The sequence below is a fragment of the Protomyces lactucae-debilis genome (assembly GCF_002105105.1).
Source record: "Protomyces lactucae-debilis strain 12-1054 chromosome Unknown BCR37scaffold_16, whole genome shotgun sequence".
In the NCBI taxonomy this organism is placed as follows: Eukaryota; Fungi; Ascomycota; class Taphrinomycetes; order Taphrinales; family Protomycetaceae; genus Protomyces; species Protomyces lactucae-debilis.
Window position 1 is genome coordinate 57671 of NW_024468008.1, and position 23097 is coordinate 80767.

General features: G+C 50.8%; 13 protein-coding genes across 13 annotated transcripts; 8 read left to right on the forward strand and 5 right to left on the reverse strand.

Moving 5' to 3' along the window:
- Window positions 1-31: 31 nt before the first annotated feature.
- On the forward strand, window positions 32-2248 carry BCR37DRAFT_381822 (uncharacterized protein). The gene has a single exon (XM_040869762.1). The coding sequence runs from the start codon at window positions 246-248 to the stop codon at window positions 2211-2213; it is 1968 nt and encodes a 655-aa protein (XP_040723586.1). The 5' UTR covers window positions 32-245; the 3' UTR covers window positions 2214-2248.
- Window positions 2249-2323: 75 nt separating this feature from the next.
- Window positions 2324-3643, forward strand: BCR37DRAFT_381823 (uncharacterized protein). The gene has a single exon (XM_040869763.1). It carries the CDS (start codon window positions 2391-2393, stop codon window positions 3591-3593), a length of 1203 nt encoding a protein of 400 aa, XP_040723587.1. The 5' UTR covers window positions 2324-2390; the 3' UTR covers window positions 3594-3643.
- Window positions 3644-4285: 642 nt separating this feature from the next.
- BCR37DRAFT_388585 (uncharacterized protein) lies at window positions 4286-5803 on the reverse strand (the record flags this gene model as incomplete). Its single annotated transcript, XM_040870642.1, has 1 exon — window positions 4286-5803. One exon carries the CDS (start codon window positions 5801-5803, stop codon window positions 4286-4288), a length of 1518 nt encoding a protein of 505 aa, XP_040723588.1.
- Window positions 5804-6621: 818 nt separating this feature from the next.
- On the forward strand, window positions 6622-7494 carry BCR37DRAFT_388586 (uncharacterized protein; the record flags this gene model as incomplete). The annotated part of the gene is made up of 4 exons (XM_040870643.1): window positions 6622-6941; window positions 6986-7090; window positions 7131-7211; window positions 7251-7494. 4 exons carry the CDS (start codon window positions 6622-6624, stop codon window positions 7492-7494), a joined length of 750 nt encoding a protein of 249 aa, XP_040723589.1.
- A 99-nt stretch (window positions 7495-7593) lies between these two features.
- Window positions 7594-8073, forward strand: BCR37DRAFT_381825 (uncharacterized protein). The gene has a single exon (XM_040869764.1). The coding sequence runs from the start codon at window positions 7774-7776 to the stop codon at window positions 7987-7989; it is 216 nt and encodes a 71-aa protein (XP_040723590.1). The 5' UTR covers window positions 7594-7773; the 3' UTR covers window positions 7990-8073.
- A 1814-nt stretch (window positions 8074-9887) lies between these two features.
- On the forward strand, window positions 9888-10830 carry BCR37DRAFT_99516 (uncharacterized protein). The gene is made up of 3 exons (XM_040872565.1): window positions 9888-10189; window positions 10232-10242; window positions 10400-10830. The coding sequence occupies exons 1-3, from the start codon at window positions 9980-9982 to the stop codon at window positions 10608-10610; spliced, it is 432 nt and encodes a 143-aa protein (XP_040723591.1). The 5' UTR covers window positions 9888-9979; the 3' UTR covers window positions 10611-10830.
- A 522-nt stretch (window positions 10831-11352) lies between these two features.
- Window positions 11353-12567, reverse strand: BCR37DRAFT_394317 (uncharacterized protein; the record flags this gene model as incomplete). Its single annotated transcript, XM_040871449.1, has 1 exon — window positions 11353-12567. One exon carries the CDS (start codon window positions 12565-12567, stop codon window positions 11353-11355), a length of 1215 nt encoding a protein of 404 aa, XP_040723592.1.
- Window positions 12568-12867: 300 nt separating this feature from the next.
- BCR37DRAFT_99534 (uncharacterized protein) lies at window positions 12868-14134 on the forward strand. The gene is made up of 4 exons (XM_040872567.1): window positions 12868-13456; window positions 13501-13617; window positions 13662-13742; window positions 13786-14134. The coding sequence occupies exons 1-4, from the start codon at window positions 13167-13169 to the stop codon at window positions 14015-14017; spliced, it is 720 nt and encodes a 239-aa protein (XP_040723593.1). The 5' UTR covers window positions 12868-13166; the 3' UTR covers window positions 14018-14134.
- Window positions 14134-14812, reverse strand: BCR37DRAFT_99610 (uncharacterized protein). Its single transcript, XM_040872568.1, has one exon. It carries the CDS (start codon window positions 14650-14652, stop codon window positions 14251-14253), a length of 402 nt encoding a protein of 133 aa, XP_040723594.1. The 5' UTR covers window positions 14653-14812; the 3' UTR covers window positions 14134-14250.
- Window positions 14813-14972: 160 nt separating this feature from the next.
- Window positions 14973-16193, forward strand: BCR37DRAFT_388590 (uncharacterized protein; the record flags this gene model as incomplete). The annotated part of the gene is made up of 1 exon (XM_040870644.1): window positions 14973-16193. The coding sequence occupies one exon, from the start codon at window positions 14973-14975 to the stop codon at window positions 16191-16193; it is 1221 nt and encodes a 406-aa protein (XP_040723595.1).
- BCR37DRAFT_381828 (uncharacterized protein) lies at window positions 16188-19631 on the reverse strand. The gene has a single exon (XM_040869765.1). It carries the CDS (start codon window positions 19545-19547, stop codon window positions 16254-16256), a length of 3294 nt encoding a protein of 1097 aa, XP_040723596.1. The 5' UTR covers window positions 19548-19631; the 3' UTR covers window positions 16188-16253.
- A 53-nt stretch (window positions 19632-19684) lies between these two features.
- Window positions 19685-20305, forward strand: BCR37DRAFT_399986 (uncharacterized protein; the record flags this gene model as incomplete). The annotated part of the gene is made up of 2 exons (XM_040871791.1): window positions 19685-20272; window positions 20296-20305. Exons 1-2 carry the CDS (start codon window positions 19731-19733, stop codon window positions 20303-20305), a joined length of 552 nt encoding a protein of 183 aa, XP_040723597.1. The 5' UTR covers window positions 19685-19730.
- On the reverse strand, window positions 20136-23063 carry BCR37DRAFT_99525 (periodic tryptophan protein-like protein 2). The gene has a single exon (XM_040872566.1). The coding sequence runs from the start codon at window positions 22963-22965 to the stop codon at window positions 20353-20355; it is 2613 nt and encodes an 870-aa protein (XP_040723598.1). The 5' UTR covers window positions 22966-23063; the 3' UTR covers window positions 20136-20352.
- Between the last annotated feature and the right edge of the window lie 34 nt (window positions 23064-23097).

Below are 23097 nucleotides of genomic sequence, written 5' to 3' on the forward strand. Positions count from 1 at the left end.
AGGTCATTTGGCAGCGACACTTCAGACCAAGCACGAAACAAGGGACAGCTGCCACGCAGGAGAGACTCTCACTGGGCAAGCAGATAGCTCATTTTCATCGCCGCTCATTCATCTACAGCTAGACACATTCGCAGCTTTCGGGCCACGTCCAACGCTAATTTGGGTTTCAGCTCGCGTGACACACTCGTTCAACGCGTCAACGCGTGATTAGACTGCAGAAGCTCGTCTGTCCTCCACACAGCAGGATGAGCTCAGGTGATGCCCCGAGTGGCGATATGTCTGCAGAAGCCCAATCTATACTGCCTCCGAAATCAGATTTGCAAGCATCACTACGCGATAAGATTGTATCGCATCAACAAAAAGCTGCTCTCGAGGAAGAAGCGCAGCAGACCTATGCTCCAATAGAGTATATTGTCCTTGTACGGCTTTTTGCCATACAAACAACTGTCTACAAAGCGCTACTTTTGGATCATGCCCCGGCCATTGAGGCATTTTGTGATAACCCAACCGAGAGTGCACCGATGCACGAGCTCCTGCGCAAACTCGAACAAGTCTGCACGCATCCAGGCCTCATTTCTGATGACATGCCAAGCACTCAGATGTCTGAATACGATGAAGCGTGGTATCTCGTCCAGTCCAGCAGCAAGTTTGAGTTGCTCGTTGAACTGATTGAAGCGCTCCGGCATCAGCCCGTGACGCTGGGTGTTGCCTGCTCACAAGGCGCACGACGTCTCCTCAAAATCATCTTTCGCGGTCTTCGCATTCGTCAAACAGATCCAGATATCGAATTGGCCGATGTCAGCACACAAGATGCATCGATTGGCGAAGCGGAAGTCATTCTCCTGAACGACGCCATCCCGCGCAATGTTGACTTGCTGATTGCGCTCGAGGATACAACCTTGACATTCAGCAGACCAACACCCATGCTTCGTTTGATGGCGCCCAACACGGTCGAGCATGCAAAGCGCGAGCACGCACACCTACTCAGTCTTGTGACGGCAGTAACGATGCTCCATGAACAAACGGGGTCTTGTGCTACCAACGTCCATGACATTGTTCAGCGCGTGACGCAATTTCTGTGTGGTGAGCCATTGGAATTAGATCCATTGCCTGCACTGCAAACATCCAGCTCCTTGGCAAAACGCAAGCGCGAGGATGAAGAGCCTGTGCGGCCGCGGATTCTTGTGACGCAGATTGATGGAATCGAGGTTCACACGGAAGAACCGCTGACGCTGAGTGCCTTCAAGTCCGATGCTGTTGCTACTGAGCCTGCACAATTCATCTCACCCTTCAACCTGGAGCGCCGGCCAAGTCTGCTGCCCACGGAAACCATCAGCATTTGGCCTCGCAAGACCCCGGACGAAGAACGAATCGCCGTGCTCGAAGCGGATATTGAACGCATGATGGATCGATTCGATGATTTACGAGAGGAGTGCCGTGTTTTGGGTGAGCAGAAGGAGGAGGCCATCTTGCAAGCGGCTACATTACAAAAGCGCTTCGAACGGGTTTTGGAAGAAGCGCGTCAAGCAAAGAATGATCGTTCGGATCTACGACAAGAGATTCAAAAGCTGCAGATGCCGCCATTGCCGGAAGAGTCGGCGCCAGAGTATCTGCAGGTCGAAAATACGCGTCTCAAGAGTGAGCTGGAACGGGCAAAGAAGTCCACGGAGAGCAAAGCGCAGGACTTTGAATTTGTGCGACAGCAATATCAACAGAGTTCATCCGCTGCCGCTGAATTGTCGGCAGAAGTCACTGATCTCAAGGCACAAGTAGCGCTCTTGCAGAATAGGCAGGAAGGTGGCCTTGGGTACAAATTGGCGGTGGCACAAGCGCAAGTGGCCAGACAGGCTGCACAAGATGAAGCAAGAGAACTGTCGTTACGCAACAATGTCTTGATTGAACAGCTACGCCGCATGCGCGATGACAGACAAGCTGTACGTGGCCGGGACCGGACGCGTGCTTCATCAGCGCAAGAAGTATCGACACGCAAACGCGTTGAGAAGGGTGGACCATCGCCCTTGGCGAGACTCTCTGTCGCTGCACTCATGTCTCCTGCTGAACCACAGGTCCCATTGTCTAGTGCTGCTCCGGTTGCTGTCCACCCAGGCAAGTCTCAACTGGGACAGGTGAGTAGCACCAGCCAGACACCGCCGTTGCGTGCATCACCTCGGCATCGTTTTGTGCAGATGAACAGGTCACGGACGCCTTTCTAGTATATATCGATAGACTTGTATGCATTCTCATTCACTCGTACACCAGGCCCTCGCTCCTGAAGGAAGACAGCTCCGGAGCTCGTAGGCGTTCCCCTGGCAGGCTCCAAAATTTGAAATCTGACAGCAACGACGACGACGACTTCTAATTGAGCATTGACGATATCCGCGGCCTGGACGATGGCGCATCAAGGCCCCTCGCAGTATAGACCCTACTACAACCCACAGCCAGCTTCCTATGCATCTGCGATAGATAGGCCCGAATATGCCGCAGCCGCAGCTGCAGCAGCAAACGCCACCGTCACAGACTTCATGGCGCAAGACTACCTAGAGGCGCCTGGTCTACCGTCTGTCGAGACACTCTCGGCACTTGCTCAGTTCTATGCGCTAGACTATATCGCAACGCTCATTGCTCAGCCTTTTGAAAATGCCAAGATACTGATGCAGATTCAGCAGCTGAGTCCAGCATTAGCACAGGAAGCAGCGCAAATGGACAATGACGAGGTCCATGATGATGAAGAGGAGGAGGACGAAGAGCCGGATTACTTCGGAGAAGGGGAGAGGTCGGCATACCGCCGTCAGACAATCCCTGAGCGGCGCGCAACCGATCGCAGGGGCTATGTACAGCAAAATGACGACGATGCAGTGACGCGGCCGCCGTGGCAGCTCAAGGCGCATTATCCAACTTCGCTGCACACGACCATGGGTGATGTCTGGCGCATGGAAGGCATCATTGGCTCGTTCAAGGCAGCCAATACAACATTCGTCTATAAATTGATGCAAGAAGGCATCGAGGGGTGGCTGACGGGAGCGCTCAGTGTACTGGCGGGTATTCCGGACCCATCACTTGTCCTGGATCCCACCAGCGATGGTCATCTTTCGCTCTTGGTGAGGCTGGTGGCTGTCAGCATCTCAGCTGTTTTACTCGCACCGCTCGATATGGCACGCACCAGGATCATTGCAACACCAGCGTCAGAGCCTCGCGGGTTGGTGCATACACTACGACAACTACCCTCCCGCTTCTGTCCAGGTCCGCTTGTTTTGCCGACTATTCTTGAACGTGCGGTTCCAGCTGCTATACAACATCTTCTTGCAGATGTCTTTGAGCCAATTAGCTCGCTTGTCCAGCTGGTCGTCTGGCTACCTCTTGAAACACTGTTGCGTAGAGCTCAGATGAAGCTCTCACCGCCACGTAAACCGATGGTGCATCTGGGTGCTTATACAGGCATGCTTGGGACGCCATGGTGGATTGCACGGCAAGAGGCAGATGGTGTCTTTGGGTTGTATCGTGGATGGAAAGCCGGTGTGCTGGGCGTTGCTGGTGTCTATGGATTGGGCATGCTAGCAGCGAGCAAAGACATCCGAGCAGGGACAGAGTTTTAGTATAGATGAGACCTTTTATGATACCCTACTCTATGTTGAAAGAATGTCGCCTCTCTCTGACACTCGAAAGGCTACAGTAAAGAAAGCCCGGCGAGCTCTTAATGAAAGGAAGAAGAAGGCAGGCACATTACACCCGCCCCCTTGCAACATGAGTCTGCCTGAACACTGAATAACGCCAATTTCTGGTCATCGAAACGATGCAGGGAAAAGGACGTACTGTCGGTAGGCGTGGTTGACGTGGAATGGCCTATGACGATTGCTGTGTCTCTTGCTTGAAGTAATCATATACTAGAAATCAACAGCCCAGCTCCGTCATAGGGCACATTCACAGACAAGCAGCTTGCTCAGTAGATGAGCAAGCATACGTAATCTACTGAGCAAGCATACGTAGGATCATGGCTGCGAGGTTATGCTGCTGCTCAATAAATTTCAGCAGCCTCCAGTTTGCTCTCACGCCGACTCAACTGCAGCGCCTGTCCATGGCCAAGCTCTCGCTGTCAGACCAAGTCTTGCTCGCTGTAGAAGAATCCGCTCAAGACTCATTCGCTTCTTGGCTAATCAACCTTCTCTCGTCAGATGAAGCGTCCTGTAAAGCTGCTCTTTGTGATATAAAACTAAGATATGGAGTTTTCACGCCATCTCGCTGTCTTCTTCAGAAGTTCTTCTGCACATCTTTGACCTTGCCCGGCAGCTCAAGGGCTGGCATGAGACGAGACGTCTGATTGAGCCACATGATCATCGTCTGTAGCATGATCCTGCTCTGCGTCGTGCTCTTCACCATTTGAGTCAAACCCCTCGTCCTCGAAGTTGTTTTCCGCCAACCAGTCAATGTCGCCCTGAATCTCATTCTCAAGCTCGACATCGTCGTCGTCCATTAGGTCTGCTTCATTTTGAAGTGCATGCCCAGGCTCAACATGGTTTGCCTCATCTTGTGCTCCAAGCTCAGCATGCTCCTCCTCGTCATCCGAAGAGTCTGCATCAGATCCGTCAGAATCATCTGCCAGATACCCAACTCCACTTCCGCCGTAATCCAACACCTGAGAATCTTCGGAACCATGCTCACCGTCCGCGTAATCACCAACGTCAATCACCTCATCATCGGATTCCACATCAGACGGTTCGACAACATCATCTGGAAGTTCAAAACGTGACCCTGAAGTACCGGAAGCAGAATAACCACTGTTCCCTTCTTCGCTGTTTAGGGGCACGTCGTTCAGGGCAACATGCTCATGATACTGTTCCACTTGAGCAATGCCAACAGGTTCCGGTTGCGCAGTAAAAAGAGTGAGTGGTAGTGTGTGCACACGACGGCATTGAGGTGCCGTGAGCACATTGTCACAGAATGTATCGCCACGTCTTGCCAATTTAGGTGGTTGCAGACAGTCGAATGGTGGTGTACGAGACGTCCTTTGGCCATCGAGCTGCCAGCCCGCCACAGCGTGCCTCTTTGCTGCCTCAGGTAAAGCACATTGCTCAGCCGCCGGGTTGCTTGAGGCAGAAAATCTGAACGCACTTGACGACTCCACACGATAATGCTGGTACTCAACCATAAGACTGCAAAGGCATGTGCTTACCCAAACGATCTGTCCAGGTTTTGGCGGCACATCAATCTTCGGCAGTGCTTGTGAAGAAGTACCTCCAGGGAAATGGATCTTTCGTGCCGTACTGCTTCCAGCTTCCTGGTGATTCTTTGAGGGATATTGGTTGGCGATTGAGCTGATCAAGTGATGAAGCGGCCTATAAAGTCGTGGTGTTTCAGAGCTTGTGCCACCAGGAACGAAAGAATGAACAGCAGCATCCCAACCACCAAACTGTCCGAAAACGGGAATGGGACATGGTCCCATATCCTGAACGGCTTTACCTTTGCCTTTGTCGTCAGGCGCAGGCAATGGCTCTGTGGGATTGTCCTTTACAAACATGCAAATGCAAGCATCTGCACCAAGGTTGCAAATATCTCCCGCATATGCATACACATACAAGTTCAGTTCGTCCGTGCAGACCTGAGAGCACTCCTTCGACGACGAATTCGGCACAAGTTTCGAGAGAGAGAAAGAAACGCTTGAGCAAGCACGTTTGCCCGCCTGCGTTATCTGAGTGACAAGTGTATCGAAGTCGCTTTCATATCTGTCACTGGTACCGGCGACCCGTGCAATTTGCTGAACGATGCCAAGGATGGCCTGCAGCTGGCGTAGCTTCATCTCTGCCTTCATATTGGCATGAGCTGTCGCACTTTCGTCAAGCTTTTGTACTTCATCAGTGCTCTCACTTCAGCCAGCCCGCCGGATCAACCGAAATGCGCGTTGCCAAGTGACATCTGTCGGTCATGAGGCGTGGCTTCAAAGTGACTTGGTAGCATCATTTGGTGGTAGACTGTGATCCTCTCCAAGCTCTTGAGCGTAAGGTTATCTGTCTTCAATGGCAATCTGATGCGCACGTGATCCAAAAATTTTCCAGGGGTGAATCGATTCAGGGGCAGAACCTGAACAAGACACTAAGCAGCGCCGCTTTCAAAACGAGTATTGCTCTCGACCATATTGATGCAGCTGATGCAAAATTGACTGCAAACTTGGTGATGCTTGCATGCGAATGCAGTCGTTCACGTGATCCACAAATTCTCCAGGGGTGAATTGAGTCAGGGGCAAAACCTGAACAAGACATTAAGCAGCGCCGCCTGAAAACCGAATAATGCTCTCGATCATATCTATGCAGCTGACGCAAACCCGACTGCAAACTTGGTGATGCTTGCATGCGAATGCAGTCGTTGTTGGCATATGAAGAGCGATTGCAATGATGGAGGGCACATGTGGCATCACGAGCACTCGATGCCCTGAGCACGCGAATCATGCGAGAAGTTTCCGTATTTTCACATGAGCATGCAGACATCAGCAAATAGCAAACACAACTCCAACCAGCCAATAACATCCAAGGCTCACGGAGCTTCACAGGCGAAGACTTTCGACTGAACGACACGACACCCTTTGATACCACAACGTCGATACTCAACACTTTGCAAGCCTTCGAACAAGACATGCAGGCGTTGCGCGCATCAGTTCTTCTGCTGTTGTTAGTCTTTGGAGCGGGATCTGCCCGCGGTTACTACACAAATATCGAGATTGGTCCCGTGTCGGAAGGAGTCCGCATCACCGCTTTCGAAGCCACGATTGTGGTGGATCCGACAATGCTCACCTTACCCTGGCACAACAAGTTTTCCCTTTCCGTCTCGCTAGGGCCCTATTTCTCGAATAAGATCAAAGATCCCAAGCATCCTGACAGTTTTTTGCCATTTTACGTATCGATCTCAGTGCAAAGCGAGCCATGCTACAACCAAGACACAGCTCAGCCGCAATGGTAAGAGTTTCGATCTTCTGTGTAAGTTTTGCTGATTACAAAAGGTGTCTCCTGTATGCGGGAAACAACCTTGTGCAAATCCCATGGCCATCAACAGAATTACTCACCTACAAGTTCAATTTTGTGGAGTTCATGCATGACTGGCAACAGTAGGCGCTCTACACTCTTTTCGATGGTCTAACAAAATAGGATGGGCACATTCAATCTCAACGACCCATTCATCCACTACCAGAGCAAGAACAACAATGCGGCGCTGATCGATCGAACTTCGTGAGTTTTAGCATCATGACATGCCGTGCTGACGCCAAGAGTGATCATTATGGCCGATGGATTTCGAGAAGACGGCTCCACAACAGACAGGAATCCTATGAAGCTCACAGATGTCACAATTTTGCTGAACCAGTCAGATGAAAACTTCCTCAAATCTAATCCTTGCATGCCAGACTTTGGGTGCTCCACAGCTGAGAAGCAGGAAGACGGTAAAACTTGGATGATCAAAGAGTTGAATCTCTACGATTTGAAACGTGCAAGACAGCTAGGCTACACAAAGTAAAGATTTGCGATTTAGATAGCGTGTCATAGGTCTGGAACATCAATCTCGAAAGTTTGAAGACATCTCCAAGCCAAATTCAGCAGCTTGGAATGCTATGAACGGCAACGAAAGCACGAACCTATTAAGGCTGAACCCACGCATGAAAAGTTCTGCTTTACGAGTGATTGTCAAGCCAACTGAGTAAAGCAGACTTGATTGTAGCAATAGTCGTGACACTATCTATCTAAATCACTGCAGTCAACAATCACGTCTAGATGAACAGAGAATCGTCTACAGCTGATGAAGCTTCTGACGAGTCGTCTGACCAAGCAGATGAGTCTCAAGAGACATCTGTATCATCGTCTGCAGTTGATGAACCCTCTGACGAGTCGTCTGACCAATCAGATAAGTCTGAAGAGAAATCTGTATCATCGTCTGAGGTTGATGTGTCAGACTCAAATACCTCGAGAGAATCCAGAGAGTATTGTTGACTGTCATAATTTTCGCTTTGGGTGAAGATATTATCGGCTGTATCGTTAGCTGTGGACGCAAGAGTCTGGATGGTATAACCTTCGGATTCTTTTCGGAGATTGCTCTGCGCATGGTTTTCACTAGGTATGGTTTGCTCCACTTGATCGGCGCCAACAGGGATGTCACGATTGCGAGCCAAGTCGGGTAGCGCGTGTACCAAGCGACACTGAGATTCTGGAGGGTTGATATCGCAGAGACGTGGACCAAGCTCCTCGAAGGGAAGGGGATGCTGACATTCGAAAGGTCTAGAATGAATTGCATACGGTCCCGGGCTGGTGCTACCGGCATATCCGACCAGCCAACCATCCAGAGCATGCCTCTTTGCTGCTATTTGTAAATTGCAGATGTGCGGCTCAGCTCCAGCAAAGGTGAACCAGTAGGCACTAGAAACAGTACCCACTGATGGGATACCGTACTGTAGGTATTCGATTGAAAGGCTGCATTTGCACACCTCTACTCCAGGTGCCCTGTTTAAATCGGGTAACTCGTCCATGCGCGGTCGTTTTCGTGAGGAAGTGCCAGCAGAAGAATGAGCCGCCCGCTTATTGCTGCTTTCAGCCTCGTCTTGAGCGTAAGTCGTATATTTGTTGGCTAAATATACAGCTATGTCATTCATCCTTCTTTGGAGCTCCGGAAGGTGCGAGCTAGTGCCACCGGGAGCAACAGAATGAACGACAGCGTCCCAAGTGGCGAAGGGCTCGGGAACTATTGGCACCGGACCCATGTTTTGGACAGCTTTTCCTTTGCCTTTATCACCGCGGGTGGGGCTTTGAGGAGATTGTATCTCTTCTGCAGAGAGACAAATACAAGTATCGACACCCATATTGCAAATGTCCGTTTGCGTACTGTAAGCGTATTCATACAATGACTTCTGTATCTTGCAGACATCCGGACATTCCAAAATCACCGGCTTTAGCACCACCTTGAAGACATAGAAGCTGACTTTTGCGCATGTGTGAGGGAAGTCTTGCGCACTTGAGCTGCCTTCATCATCGGAGATTGTAGAGTTAAACAGGAAAAGCAGGATGAGTCCAACGGTTCCACAGATGTGATACCAGCGCGATGTCATTGCTCTCTAGAATTGCTCTGAGTTGGCACAAGCACAAGACCAGTCTAAAGACTAAAGCCTGTCAGTCAAAATCGCCAACCTTGCGGCTGCCCAGATGTTGCCGCGGGTCATGGACCCTGCATATACTACAGAGTGTAGCAAGGGCAACTCATGATAAGCAAAACGTGTGCGCTGCAGCCCTTGAAAAAATGTGAGTTCTGCATGCGAAAAGTCTACAACGTTTGCTTTGGTCGAAAATGCCGCGTCGAGATCAAGCTCAGGAGACAGGCCCATGCCTTTAGTCTACACTCTTGACTGCGCTTATGTCAGATAGAAACAACATCGGTCCTCATCATTGGAGCACAACTGGAATTGACGCATTGCGCATGACTTCTTGAGCCTTGCTGCGGGCCTCGATGGTTCACGAGGAATATATCAATAGGCATCCATAGCTTCCTTTTGTGCCGATGTGTCCCTGGGATTAGCTTTTGCGAATTGCGCCCTTCATACTTGATCGAGGGCTCTGGAAGTCTGAGTATCCCTTCTCGAGCCTGTCGATCGCCCCTTGCCGAGTCTGCAAATCGCCTGGCCGCATCATCTCCCAGTACTTGAGATGAGCAGCTGTGAAGTGCACGAAGTGTCTGCAAACCACCGAATTCAATGGCTTGCATGCTACAAGCAGAGCCCACCCACATTTTGAATCGGAGATCTTTACAAGCGAGCACTCCACTCGCGGCCAACATGGCTAGTTTTCAAGGCCACTGGCCCAGTCAGCATTGCAATGAAGCAAAAGCTTTTTTGAAACGGCAGGATCATCGTCGGCTTCGGGCTGTTGCCCACAAACCTGTCCAAGGAGCACGACATGCCGCAAGCTACAGCTAAGTTGTGCTATAGCTAGCAGTAGTTGCTACAGCGCTAGCAGCTGGAATGTACTCAAGCTTGCAAACTTCAGCAGCAACGGTAGACAAGCAGAGAGCTAGGGCCAGTGTCAAGATATCAGGCGCGATCGCGTCATCAATTGAGTCTGCAGCAGATCTCCTTGAGCTTGTCTTTTCTCGCGTCTTGCGTCAAATGCGCTCGACGAGTATTCCAAGTCGACCACGTGACGCACGTTCTTTCCGAGCGCTAAAAGTTGGTATAGCTATAAGTGAGTTGAGGCGATATCAATCATAATCATACTTTGCTCTAGGGTACTTCATCAATCTTTTGGCAGTACAGTGCTTCAAATCCTTTTGTGTGCATGGCGGACGCCAACACGCCCAGATCGTGTCGTGAGCTGCACGAGGGGTCCCTCAACTGCACATGCCACTGCAACAAAGCGAACTGCTGTAACTAATACCATATCAGCTTCTTTCTGCGTCTTTTGTCAGCTTTAGCGGCCTTCTTTCAAGCGCTCATCGCAGTGCAAACAACAATAGCTGCTGCACACGCCTTACGTCTTTGCTGGATTCAAGAGTCCTTGTCAGCCTTCCTCGGCGCTACAGCTTCCTTTCGGGCTGCTTTGGTTGTCTTGGCAATCACTACCGTCTACCCGCCTAAAGATCTTCTGTCATTGTAGCCAAGCTGTTTGATAGCGTATCATTGGCCAGGCGAAGATCTCGCAATTGCAGAGACCTGCTTCACGAAGGTGCGAATCTCGTGAGCTTGAGACAAGGTCTCATAGCCTATCGGGAATCGTGCGCTTTCATGATGCTCAGGCTCATGAGAGACGATTGCGGTTGAGATTTCTGACGCAAGCCTTTGAGCACGACTTTGCATTTAGTTCTACAGGTCTTTTCCATACTTTCTAGCTATGACTGATAGATAAGGCTTGTCTCTAGCAAACATCTCCGCAAGAGCGAGCTCCATTGCGCCCTTAGCTACAGTGACAACGCATATTGAAGACGTGTTATTTACTTGGTCGTGTGCGCCAAACCGTCCATGCGCCAGGGTTTTCCTCCGAGCACAAGATCAATACAGTCTAGCATTTGAAAATTGTATAAGTATGCGCGTAGAACTATGTGGGTCTTCTCAAAACGAGCCAACTCAGTCGCTGAACAACACAAGTTGACATTATCCAGCGGCTCTGGAAACCAAGGGCCCTCAATCGCTAGAATGACGTGGATCCACAGATGGCAGGTGTCTCACACCAAATCTGTTTACCCAGGAGTTCTTGGGGGGCCCTCGTCAGCATCGTCGCCCATATGCATGTCTCCCTCCATCGGATCGCCTACCTCTGCCAAACCCTCACCATCAAAGTATGCTCCGTGGTAGTCGCCTGCATGAGAGGCTAAGTCACTCAGGTCACCATCTGAAGGTTGTTACGAATCAGTCTCGGAGTCTTCGCGTTCCACGCGGTGGTCCTCTCGTGTAGGAGTTTGTGGTGGTATCACGTTCGCATCGTCAGCCATATGCATGTCTTCCCCGATTGCACCGTCCTCCGCTGCCATTTGCTCCTGTTCATCAAGGACTGCCTCGATGTGATCGTCTGCCGCTGCCATTTGCTCCTCTTCATCAAAGTCTGAGTCAAAGTCTGAGCTATCCCCGTAATCTCCTGGATGCTGCGACGCTTCAACTTCAGCTTCAGAGTCCTGATCGTCTTCGCCATAGTGTTCACCAAATGGTCCGTTGCCGAAGAAGTTGGAGGGCGAAGACCGCACGACTTCACAATCACCCTGCGACGGCATGTCACAGGATCGTTTTCCTGTCACCGTCGCGGCAAAGTCGCGACATCCGAACAGCTCTGTGTCGATGGTGTACGGCTTCACATGAGAATCGGATTGGGCATATCCCAGCCAGCCATCAACGAAGTGTCTTTTCAGTGCCGTATCCAACGCGCATTGGGCTAGCGCAGGATTTGCCGCGCCGCTAGCAGTGCTTGACTCTCCTGTCCCAATGTAGAAGCTCAGGTATTCGAATGACAAGCCGCATTTGCACGATCCAACCTTCATCAGCTCATGCTCCATCTGATTAGAGAGTTGCTCAAATGTCAGCAGACTCGTGATGGCTTTCCTTTGTCTTTGTCGCCAAGCCTCGAGCGCTACGGGGTAAAGGGCAAGAAAGTCGAGATAGTGATCGGCCATGCCTCGGAATTGGCGATCAGAGCTTGTGGCGCCAGAAGAGAGTGGTTTCGGGGAAGCGTCCGGAAGGTACAAATGGTGAAGAGCGACTGGTATGATACCAAATGTTCCCATGTCCTCATTGCCTGCAGGCCCCTTGCCTTTGCCGTTGATAACTCGCTGTAGTTCTTCATGATTTGGTCCCGCATATAGGCAAACGCAGACATTGCTACGAAAGTCGCAGATATCTCCACCATAAAGAATCCAGTAACGCTGCCTCCAAGTATCGCAAACATCCTGACAGCTGAGACCTGGATTTGACACGACTCTCCAGAGATTGAAAGTCACACCTGCGCATAGTAGATCATCCTTTGGCAAGGCACTGTGGGCAGTGGAGCTGCTTGCACCATCATCAGCGGCCTGTAGTTCCAGCGAAGGTAGCAGAACCAAGCCAAAAATGGCCTGGTGCAATTTCATTTTGCCAAAATTGCTTTGATCCAGTAATTGTGAAGGTGCAGCAGCGCTTCCATAAGTGCAAGAGCTGACGGTCGCTTGCCATTCGTTTTGCAAGCAGAAAGTGCTGCGAGTTGCCAAGACGGTACGAAAAGCTGCCTAGAGTAGCTTCGACTTGCCTGAGGCAGCAAGGCTGCTTGTGACGCCAGGTTATTTTCGTCTGCCATCGGGAGACCTTGGAGGTCTTGAAATCGAGCTGATACTTTTTGACATTGCGACTGGTAACGGACCGCTGCACCTAGTACATCTGCAAGTGCAAGCACAGCTGCTCTTGTTAAGCTCAACTCATCCGAAGCGACACCCAGATTTGAACAGCGACCAGAGTGGGTCATGACAGCAAAGATTCAGGGGCTGCCATGTTGCACCTCTGACTAGCAAACACTTGACAGGAGCCACGTCTGTAGCTTCACAATGTTCACATGGACCAATATGGACAATGAGGAGTTCTTGAAACATGGGAGTGGCAACAAACATATGCTCGCCACATTTACTGACCACCATGCGCTGTACTTGAATGTGCGCGCGTGTGCTGTTCATTGTCACCAGCAAATTTTTCACACTAGATGGTGCTGCTTGCGACCATTTCCATTTGGCTGGCTTTGAAGGCCATGATGTTATGTGCAGTCGACACATCCATCACCATGGGCCCGACTGCAGAAGGTGTAGAGATCGTCTACTTTGAAGCGCTGATTGAAGTCAATCACACAATCTTGTTACCAGCATCGAGTAACTCTTTCTTTCTCGACTTATCACTGGAGCCGCATGCTGAACCCGACAAGACTTCAGACTTGTCTTTACAAGTGTATGGTCATCCGTGTGTTGAGAACCGGGGCCGCGATTTGGAAAATATGTGGTAAGGTGTGCAACTGTCCAATTCCGACGTACTCACGCCTACAGGTGCATCAAGAGTGAACTTGATAACAGTCGGCAGATGCTTTGGTCGCCCATGGACTTCAACTGGACAAGAATCTTCATGTATCTTGATCCCGCAATGGACCCGCAAAGCTGGAGAGAGTGAGTGGCGAGCTCAGAAAAGACTCCTGTTGCTGATATGCTAGGTCAGTGGCCTTCAGTCAACCCTCTCTGAACGCCGCATATCACTCGATAGACGGTGCTGCTGAAGCACTTCCACGTACAAGGTCAGTACAGCGTCTGCGACCTGTTTTCTGTGCTAATAAAAAGCTTGCGCATCACTGCGAAAGGACTTCGAAAAGACCAGACGGAAACAATCAGATTCCGGATGAAACTGAGCCAAGTGTACGTGTGGTTGAGCGAGGCAGATCTTCAATTCGGCAGCACGCTTCATTGCATGAACAATGCATGCTCAAAGCCTACTACCACCAATGGCATCCGCTGGTGGATCGAGAGCATGGATCTATACGATAGATCTGAGGCGGCTCTGCTGGGATGGTGAGGTCGAAAAGAAGGCCATTGCGATCTGCCCTTATTCAGCGTCCGAGTTCGACACAAAATCCTCGAATCAAAAAAGCATTGATTATTCATGTATCTGAAGGACCAATGAGCCTCAACAGTGCGAGACCAGCGTGTAATGATCCATGACAGTACGCTTTCTATTCCAAGAGAGTCACTTGCAGTATTAATCTCAGGCTCCTTACCACAAAGCGCAGATAGAACCCCGACATGTGTTCAAAGTCGTGAGGAACATCCCGCAGGACTGAAAATAGTAGAACTGTCAAGCTGAAGGACTGTCTCAGTCAGCTCCTCTTCCACTGTGACCAACCGCAAGGAGAACATGGCGATCTCCTCTGGCCTTTTGAGGTTGTTGGCTGTAACTGCGTCGAGCACAAGCGCTATGCTCACTGAGTTTTGCAAAGGTCCAACGACGAACGGCGCAGATATCGTGTCTTCGAAGCGCTGGTCGAGTCGAGCAACACAATGATAGTGCAACACAGTAGCAGCCTCTTGTCTTTGGAGGTTGCACTGGGGCAACACAGGCGGGAGGCCATTGCTCAGCCCGCGCCCTTGGCAATGTAAGCCCACAGCGGTCAATGCGATGATGTGAGTCGAGCCATGTGGTGGTAAGCCCATCTCAAATGCAGCACAGTCGCTTGATGACTATATGTGTATTGTAGGACCACTCGACACCACTGACTGAATCACTGGGCCACCAGACTCTTTGCGGCCCTCCAGCATCAGCTGTAGCACCATGGCAGCTCACATTTCTGTCTTCTCATCTCTAGCTCTTCGTAGCGCTTTGATCGTCGCAGTCTATAGCTAAAAGCTTGGATTCGAGTCGTCTGAATTCGAGTCGTCTGAGTTCGAGTCGTCAGGACTCGCAACGGACGAGCTACCCCAAAACCTAAAGTATTTCAAGACGGGAACTCGACAGGGCGGCCCGCTCAGGAGCAATGCCGCTGGCAGGTGATGACCAAGGCAGAGACGAGTCCAAGCTGAGGGACTTTTTCCGCCAACATTTCCGAGAGATCACTGCATGGTCGCGCAATCACGTTAAGGACTTGATTGGGCTGCCCTTTGTTCCGCCAAGCAGCCAGCAACCGCCGTTTACCATCGATCAGCAGAGGCAATCATCTTCTGCTGCAAGATCAAGGGATAGATTCTGGTCGCCGCAAAGAAAATGGAAGCGCGGCGACCCCATTGTCGCCATTTTCACAATGCCGGCGGCTCAGTCGCGCGAACAATTGCATGCAGGGCCCATGCCCGCGCGTAGCCAGGCTACAAGGATGCTTGAGACTGCGACTGCTGCTGCAGAACAAGAACTACTGGCGCTAGATCCGCGCCGTCGCGAGGTGCTCAATTTGCCGGATGGCAGTACTCTGTTTGATTTGTGTTATCCAGGCTGGGAAGTGGCCATACTGCCTGAAGATGCAATGCTGCACTTTTGGAGCAGACGATGGCTCTTTGGCGACTACTATGGTCATCTACTTACCGGACGGACATCTACACGGATGGCAAGAGGTGCGGGTCAACCGACCTCTGCAAAAGAGCGAGAGAACCCCTTCAATGGAGCCGTTTCTGCGCATTCTGATCTTTTTGATGCCGCCGTGCCGCCGCATGAGACACTCGAACAGAAGAGAAAGAGGGCCGGCCCATTGACGGAAGACCAATTACTTGCCGCGTTTCAAAAGTCAGAAGCAGCACTTCAGACTCAACATCAAGGGCAATCAGAGGGGGACAGACGCAAAGGAGGGCTTTTGAATGAGGAACAGCTCCTCGCAGCAATTGGCAAGTCTGCAGCAGCCCGCGCGGCTCATCGGCATGCAGTCTTTGAGCATCGCCGCTCGTCAGATTTGCAACATGCTGCAGAAGCACAGCAGCGGCGGGGCGTTCCATTTGATGCATATCCAGTCAGACAAGAGGAAGAACAGAGCAATCCGTCAGATGATCTCATCAAGCTCGAAATCATTTCTCAGCAAGTTGTGACGCAGCAAGGACAAACAGGTCGATTCTCTGTGAGACGAACATACAAGGACGGTCGCACAGAAGTCTCAGACTTTTCGCGCAATGCTGCAGCGCTAGGCGATACAGCGACTGCGCTTGACGAGGCCGCTGCACAGCGTATGCGGCGTGAGTTTGATGCTTCTTTTGTGGATTCCTCTGAGCGTACTTGATTGATAGCGACAGCGTTCTATTTACCTGCTTTCTTTTGCATTATGTACACAAACAGTCCACTATGTCTGTGCGGTAAGCATGATTTCACCACAGATGAGACTCTGTACAACATCTTCATTGGTTAAGATACCTGGCATGTCAACCGTATCAGCTTTTTGTGTTGCTACCACACCATGGCCCCTCCGTCTCGGTTTCGCCTTTGCATGCGCTGGCCGACCACGAGCGAGTTCGCCACTGAGTTGCCTCATGGCCTCTTCCACTTCTTTGGAGTGTTCACGAACATTGATCCAGTGCCAAATAATTTGCTCAGCTATCGTCTCGTCATCACCTTCATGGACAGACTGGGCCGATGCCAATGTGCTTGCACCATATTTTGATGTCGGGCGACCAACACGCTGACTTGCCCGCCGTCCCTTTGAGCCTTTTATTCCCTTCCAAGGCTCTTTGATCAGCTCAGCCCGTCTTGACTGCATGAAAAGATCTACAGCATCGGCAATCGTCTCGACTGCAGCGACACGCGCACAACCCATAGCACGGCTTAAAAACAGGTGAATCTTGCGTTGCACGGCTTCATCTCTTCTGCCAACAACGACAATACAATGCTGTCCAGCGAGGGGTTGTCTTCGCTGTTCGAGTAAGCTTGCGAGTGTCGCAGAGTCGTTTTGAAGGGACAATGATTTGATGATTGGATCCATACAGATACTGAAGGGCCGTTTGTCGAGCACTGCATCTCCTGCGGCCAGCAGATAGGGTCGAGCACTGTGCATTCTCGAAGATTGTTGCGATGCAGCCGCACAATGCTGGATATAGGCGTAGTGGAAACAAGGCAAGTCAAGAGCAAGTGCTTGCAAATACTTGGCTTTTCTCGAGGGTGCATCTGAGATGACACAAGCTGCACGCAACGATGCATAGCGTGGTGCAAGTCGAAGCGTACCAAACGATACGCGTCCATCTGCAGAACCCAAACAATCACTTGTGATTTCGTCTGCGTCAGACTGCTCTTCCAAGCTGTCTTCATTGTAAATGGAGGGCTGTGGCTTAAGACTCTCTCCTTCATCAAACAACTCTGACAAGCCATCTTCCAGAAATATGCCACCATGGTCGACGATGAGCTGGCGTAGGGCACGGCGAAGCTTTTCTGTGCTCTTCACGAGCGTCAAGGTAAAAGCTATGCCGTTGAAAATGCCACTACTTCCTTGCGTCCGAAGTGCTGGCATAGGTGTGGGCAAGCGAGAAGTACTGCGCACCGTCCGTGCCAAAACATCCCTTCTCGAAGGTGTGATGGGTATGGGTGAAGGTGCTGGAACAGCAGAGGATGGGACAAGAGCGTCAACTGGCAGCTTCCATGGTCTTCCCAAGAATGGTTCCACCAGTTTACCTACCCGTAGCCAAAGTGAGCTGACATTCAAAACATACGACTCGAACTTCCTGCTCTGTTTGTGTGCTCGGAATTGCGCGAAACCTTGATCATCTGTCTTTGTGACATGATCTAGCTTGATCAAATCTGTTACAACGAGAGAAGTCTTTCGCAGTGCCGCTGGATGAGAAACCCGGACGATATCGCCGCAGAAGAGTCGCAGCGCACGTAGTGATTCGATTGGTACCTCTAGCTCATCATCATCGTCAAAGAGAACATGAACAGATTCAGCATCCTTGGCAACATCACCGACAACAGATCCGGGAAACCAAGATTTTGAAGGTGCATGATAGGCCAACACACGATGCGACAGTGCAGGGTCGTGATGCACGTCTTCTTGCGCCACTGGCATATGATCCATCATTTCTGCTGAATCCAAGCTCGTCAAGGGAGATGTACGTTGCTCTGGTGAAACAGAAAGCGATGCCTCACGAACAGTCTCTGGCGTCGGCTTCGGCTGAGTCTGAGAGTCAAGGACAACCATACGGGAATCTTGCGGTCGTCGAGGAGCAGTCTTGATGGGAACAAGCACATCGGTCGACGTCTGCGCAACACTGTCTGGCACTTGCCGACTGTGTTCTGGCGAAAGCACTTTATCAAACGTTTGACTCAGACTTTCCAAGACTTGACGCTCATCTACAAGAATTGGCGCCGGAGAGCTGGAAGCTGTAATTTCAGCTGTTTTCCGACGTTTGCGTCGATTGCCAGCCAATATGACTGGACTCGACCCATCCCGGACAAAGGGCGTTTCTGCTATCGATCGATTGTGCCTCGTCACGCCAGGGGTCGGTGCAATTCGTGGAATAGCTGGGGTATCCTGCACAGACACGGAAGCGAGAGCACTACCTGTAGCGTTGAGCATCGTCGTGTCTTGCTGCGGTGATTGGCTCACAAGGTCAAACTCTTGTGCCGGTGGCCGTGGCTCCTCACTGGTCGTGACTTCCGCAGAAAAGCTCTGAATGTCAAAGTCTATTGTCTTAGCCGCAGCTTTACTGCTCGCTTGTGTGTTGACACCAACTTGAGAGTTGTCCACCAAAGAGACAGGCTGCGAGCGATGAGCCGGGTCTATTCGATCTTCCAGGGGTGCAGATGCTGGAATGACAGATATATCTTGATATGTCTCTGGGATCAACGATTGTGCCTGACGCTCGCGGAGCCTTCCCCAGAGAGGATCACTTGGCTGAGACTTCTTTGCTGGACTCTTGGCTCGGCGAACTTTCTGAAATTCTGGATCAGAGTCTTCATCCTCTGAAGCTGACGCATGGCGTTTGAGATTGCGCAGTTCCTGACTTTCCTTCATAGAGATATATGTTGATTTACGCCTCGAAAGCTCAGGCGTATCTTGCGAAGCTTGAAACATTTGGGTCAAATTGCCCAGGCCTGAAGGTGTTTCGTGCTTCTTTGTGCGCGCCAAAGCTGGAGTTTCGGCATCTATCTTGGTAACTGGCGATTCCTCAAAGCGAACAGGCACCTGACTGTCGATCGAAGGACTTGTCGGTCGACGAAAACTCGAGGGAGGCGAAAAAGAGGCAGGGACAGTATCTCTGGCCTTCGCAGTGGACGCATCTCTCGGTACCAGTCCTTCCAAGCCAGAAGCAGAAGCTTCGAAGTAGTCCTCTTGGAAAGTCTGCGGCCGCTGCATCACTGGCGCGTTGTCAACTTGCTGCTTGAATGACGGCGTATCCTCCTGAGTCTGGTCTATAGACTGAGAGTAAGGCTGAATAAGAATAGAGCCAATGTCCAGACTTTGACCATCGCCTTCACTCAGTCCAGCTGTATTTGGTCGACTGGCCGGGACTGCAAAGCCTTGAGTCCCTTTAGGCGCTCGAGTCTCTCGGTCGCCTTTTGATGAAGCATCAAATTGGCCGTCGGCCGCCAGCTGAAGCCTTTGCTTGTCCGCAGACGGCAGCGAAAAGCTCTGCTGGCTCTGTGTCATCTTGCCATGGAGACCTTCACAGTAGCTGAGTCAATACTGCAGACTGCACAGAACTTGTCAAGTATCCCCAGGTCGAATGTGTCGCGTCGCGTTGAGTACCAAAAAATGCGTGAGAAGGCAACGACGACAAATCATCTCGGGAAGCAAGGACTCAGCCAGCTATTGCTTCACCATATAACTGTTATGCTCGCTGCTTTCAATGCTAGATGCTCCCTGTGCAGAGCCTCGCTCAAGCTCAGAGCCTGGCTTGGTGCTCGAACCTATGCTACAAATACTAAAGCGCCTCGAGACAGAGATATCACTGCTAGCCAAATCCGGTTTGTCAATGCAGAGGGACAGTTCCAGGGTACTCTGTCCTTGTCTCAAGTAAGAAGAGCCTATGATGCCACAACGCATTCGCTCGTCAATATGACACCGTCTCAGGCGATACCTACGTGCCGTCTCTTCGCCTTGGATGCCTTGAAAGAGGCAGAGACAAAGGCCTATGCCACGAAACGTGCCAAGAAGGGCACCTCCAACCCTGCTCAAGTGACGAAAGAGGTCAATTTGAGTTGGAACGTCACGGATCACGATTTGGAACATAAATTGGATTCTGGCTTACAGGCTCTCAAAAAAGGCAACAAGGTGGATGTCTCCATTGGCGTCAAGCGGAAACGTGGAGCAGCCGTGCCTTCTGTCCAGCAGCGTTCTGAGCTCGTCACCAAAGTAAAGCAGCAACTCGCAGAGTACGGCAAGGAACGGAAACCAGCAGAAGGTAGTGTTGATGCAGGCTATGTGTTGCGCTACTTGGGACATGCTCCAGCATCTAATCAAAACCAGTAAATGCCTCCTCCATTTCCGTGTCTTCCGTCTTGGCAATACTTCGCCGACTCAAGATGTAGTCGAGTGCATACTTGTTCATGTCTGCCACTTCCACCAAATCCTTCTCAATGCGTACAACAGTCTTGGCGAGGCTGCGTAGTTCTGCTGCAAACGAACTCGATTGCTGCCGCACTACACGTCCATGACTCGTCAAGAGTGCTTCGATCCAACGCAAACGAAACTCGAGATGCGGTGACTCGTCGGCGCTGCCCAAGAATTTGAGCATGCGCGTCAAGTAGACCACGGGCAAGTCGCGTGCTACCAGCTCAATGTCCTTGTGTGGAATACCCTCAAACACAGTTTGTAGCAGATACGTCTCATTGAGCCTGAATGCCATGACAAGTGCCTTGAGGTACTCCGACTTTTCGAGAGCCTCGCGCGTCGTGGCTGGCGTGACCTCAATGTCCAAATCAAACGGATCGAATGCAAATGCATCATCCAATGCGTAAATCAACAATCCTTCCGTCGATGCAGCAGCAAATGCCCTTCCCGTCGGCGAGAATTGAATAGCGCGTGTCCGTACCTCAGGCCGTACTTTGCGCATAGACAAGTCACCGCGAGATGCCCCAGGTAGTGTTTCCTGTCGTCTGTCCTCGTCATCCGACAAGTCACCCCGCTCATCCAATAGCTCTGCCGGTCCAGCTTCCGTCAAGTTGCGCGAGTTGAGCTTTTCTTGCGTTCCCACCAAAGACGTATTACTCGAAATGCTGAATTTCTTGATGAGTGCACCCGAGTCGACATCATAGATGCAGATATACTTGCTATTACCAGCGGCCAACACGGCTGATCCATCAGAGGAATAGCACAAACTGCGAAAACTTTTTGAGTTGGCATTGTTGGCTGCCGTCATGCGATCATCGGGTTTCCTGCCGCCAGAGATATCACGTCGTCCATCAATGACTGTCTTTTGATCTGCTTCAGTCACATCCCAGAAGGATACTTGACCATCAAGCGTAGCCACGGCAATTTCCTTTCCATCTGGACGAAAGGCCAGTGTTTGGATCTCCGTTTGTAGCGTCAATGGTTCAACCGTCACTTTGCGGCTAAAGACATTCCAGATGCGTACAGTCTTATCCCAAGAGCCAGAAGCAAGCACACCACCCTCACCAGAAAAATGTAATGAGCAAACAGGTCCCTCATGTGCAGACAGCGTATCAATGAGTTGTCCAGTTTGTACAGACCACATGTAAATGTCAAAGGAATCCGTTGAACCAGCACAGCAAATCTCGCCAGCAGGGTCTACAGCCAGACAGCTGAATTGCACACGCTCCGGTGCTGTGAATGTGCGAAAGTTGCGATATCGGACAAGGTCCCATGCACGGATGGAGCCATCTAGACTAGAGGAGAACAAGACGTTGCCCTTCTTTGCAAAGTGTATATCAGTGATGGCTGAAGTATGGTCTGCAAAGGTGACGAGACAGAAACCAGACCGAATGTCCCAGACTTTGATTTTGCCATCTTCTGAAGCAGTGACGACTCGTTGGCCATCCGGCGAGTACGTCACAGCGTTCATTGCATCGAAGTGCCCTTGCTGCTTGAGAATATAGGATTCGGATTGCCATTCCCAGACAAGCAGCTGGCCGAGCTTTGAAGCGCCAAAGGCCAACCATTCGCCAGACTCGTTGATGGTGACATTGTCGATAGCGTTTTGCGATATGGACAAATTGTGAATCATGGCAAAACCGCCATTGGAGAGATCGTAGATGCCAGAGAGTCCATTGGAAAATCCAGCAACCAACAAATTATTGCGTGCATGGAATGTACAGCATTTGAGCTTTGCAGGAGTCTGATGAAAGTAGTACCGATCAACAATGATCCATCGATGTTTCCGATCATCGTCAATATTACTCGTGTCTTCCTCGACATCAGGCAACTCTTCATTCACCTTGTAGAGCGGCCTATATTGCCACACAAATAGTGCACCATCTCTTGAGACTGTGTAGATGGTCTCTTGATCTGCCGAGAAGAATGAGCCAACGACATGGTCGCGATGTCCACTCAATACTGTTGCCGTGAAACCCTCTTCAGGATCGAGACTGTATATCCGCGCGCTCAAGTCTTGAGATGCAGTCAAGAAGAAGCGCGAGTCTTTCGCCCAAGTGATGGCTGTGATCTCATCATAGTGTCCTGTATAGACACGATGCCGAACAAAGGGAGCAAAGTCACGGTCATCTGAGAAGCGAGGAGTACGCCAAGCTTGCAACAGCCGTCCAACAGCCACCACGAAATGCCGGCCATCTGGCGCAAATTGAATATCGCGAACACGCTCTTTGAAGTTGAAGTGATGCAAAACGGTCTTGCGGATAAAATTGACGAGTACTGCATGTCCATCTTCGTCAATTGCGATAAGAAGCGTCGCTTGTGGCGATAATGCCAGTCTAGCGATATTTTTCCTTGTCTCAAAAGGAAATGTGAATGTCGTGTTGTTGACCAGATCGAAATGCGTCACTCTGTTGCCTACAGGCGTGAGGAGGCTGTTGCCATCGGGCGTGAAGAGCAGATTGCCACGGCTGTACACTGTACCCAGCAAATTGGAAAATTTGAAGTCACTCTTCATCTACAGACGAGCTAATAGTTCAATGAGCTGATTTCTTTGCTGTGCAGATATGGGAATGCTTCTGGAACGAAGGGCCGACTGTCGCGTCCGGGTGTCCTTGACCTGCTTGCTTGTTGCGACTGAAGTTCCAAA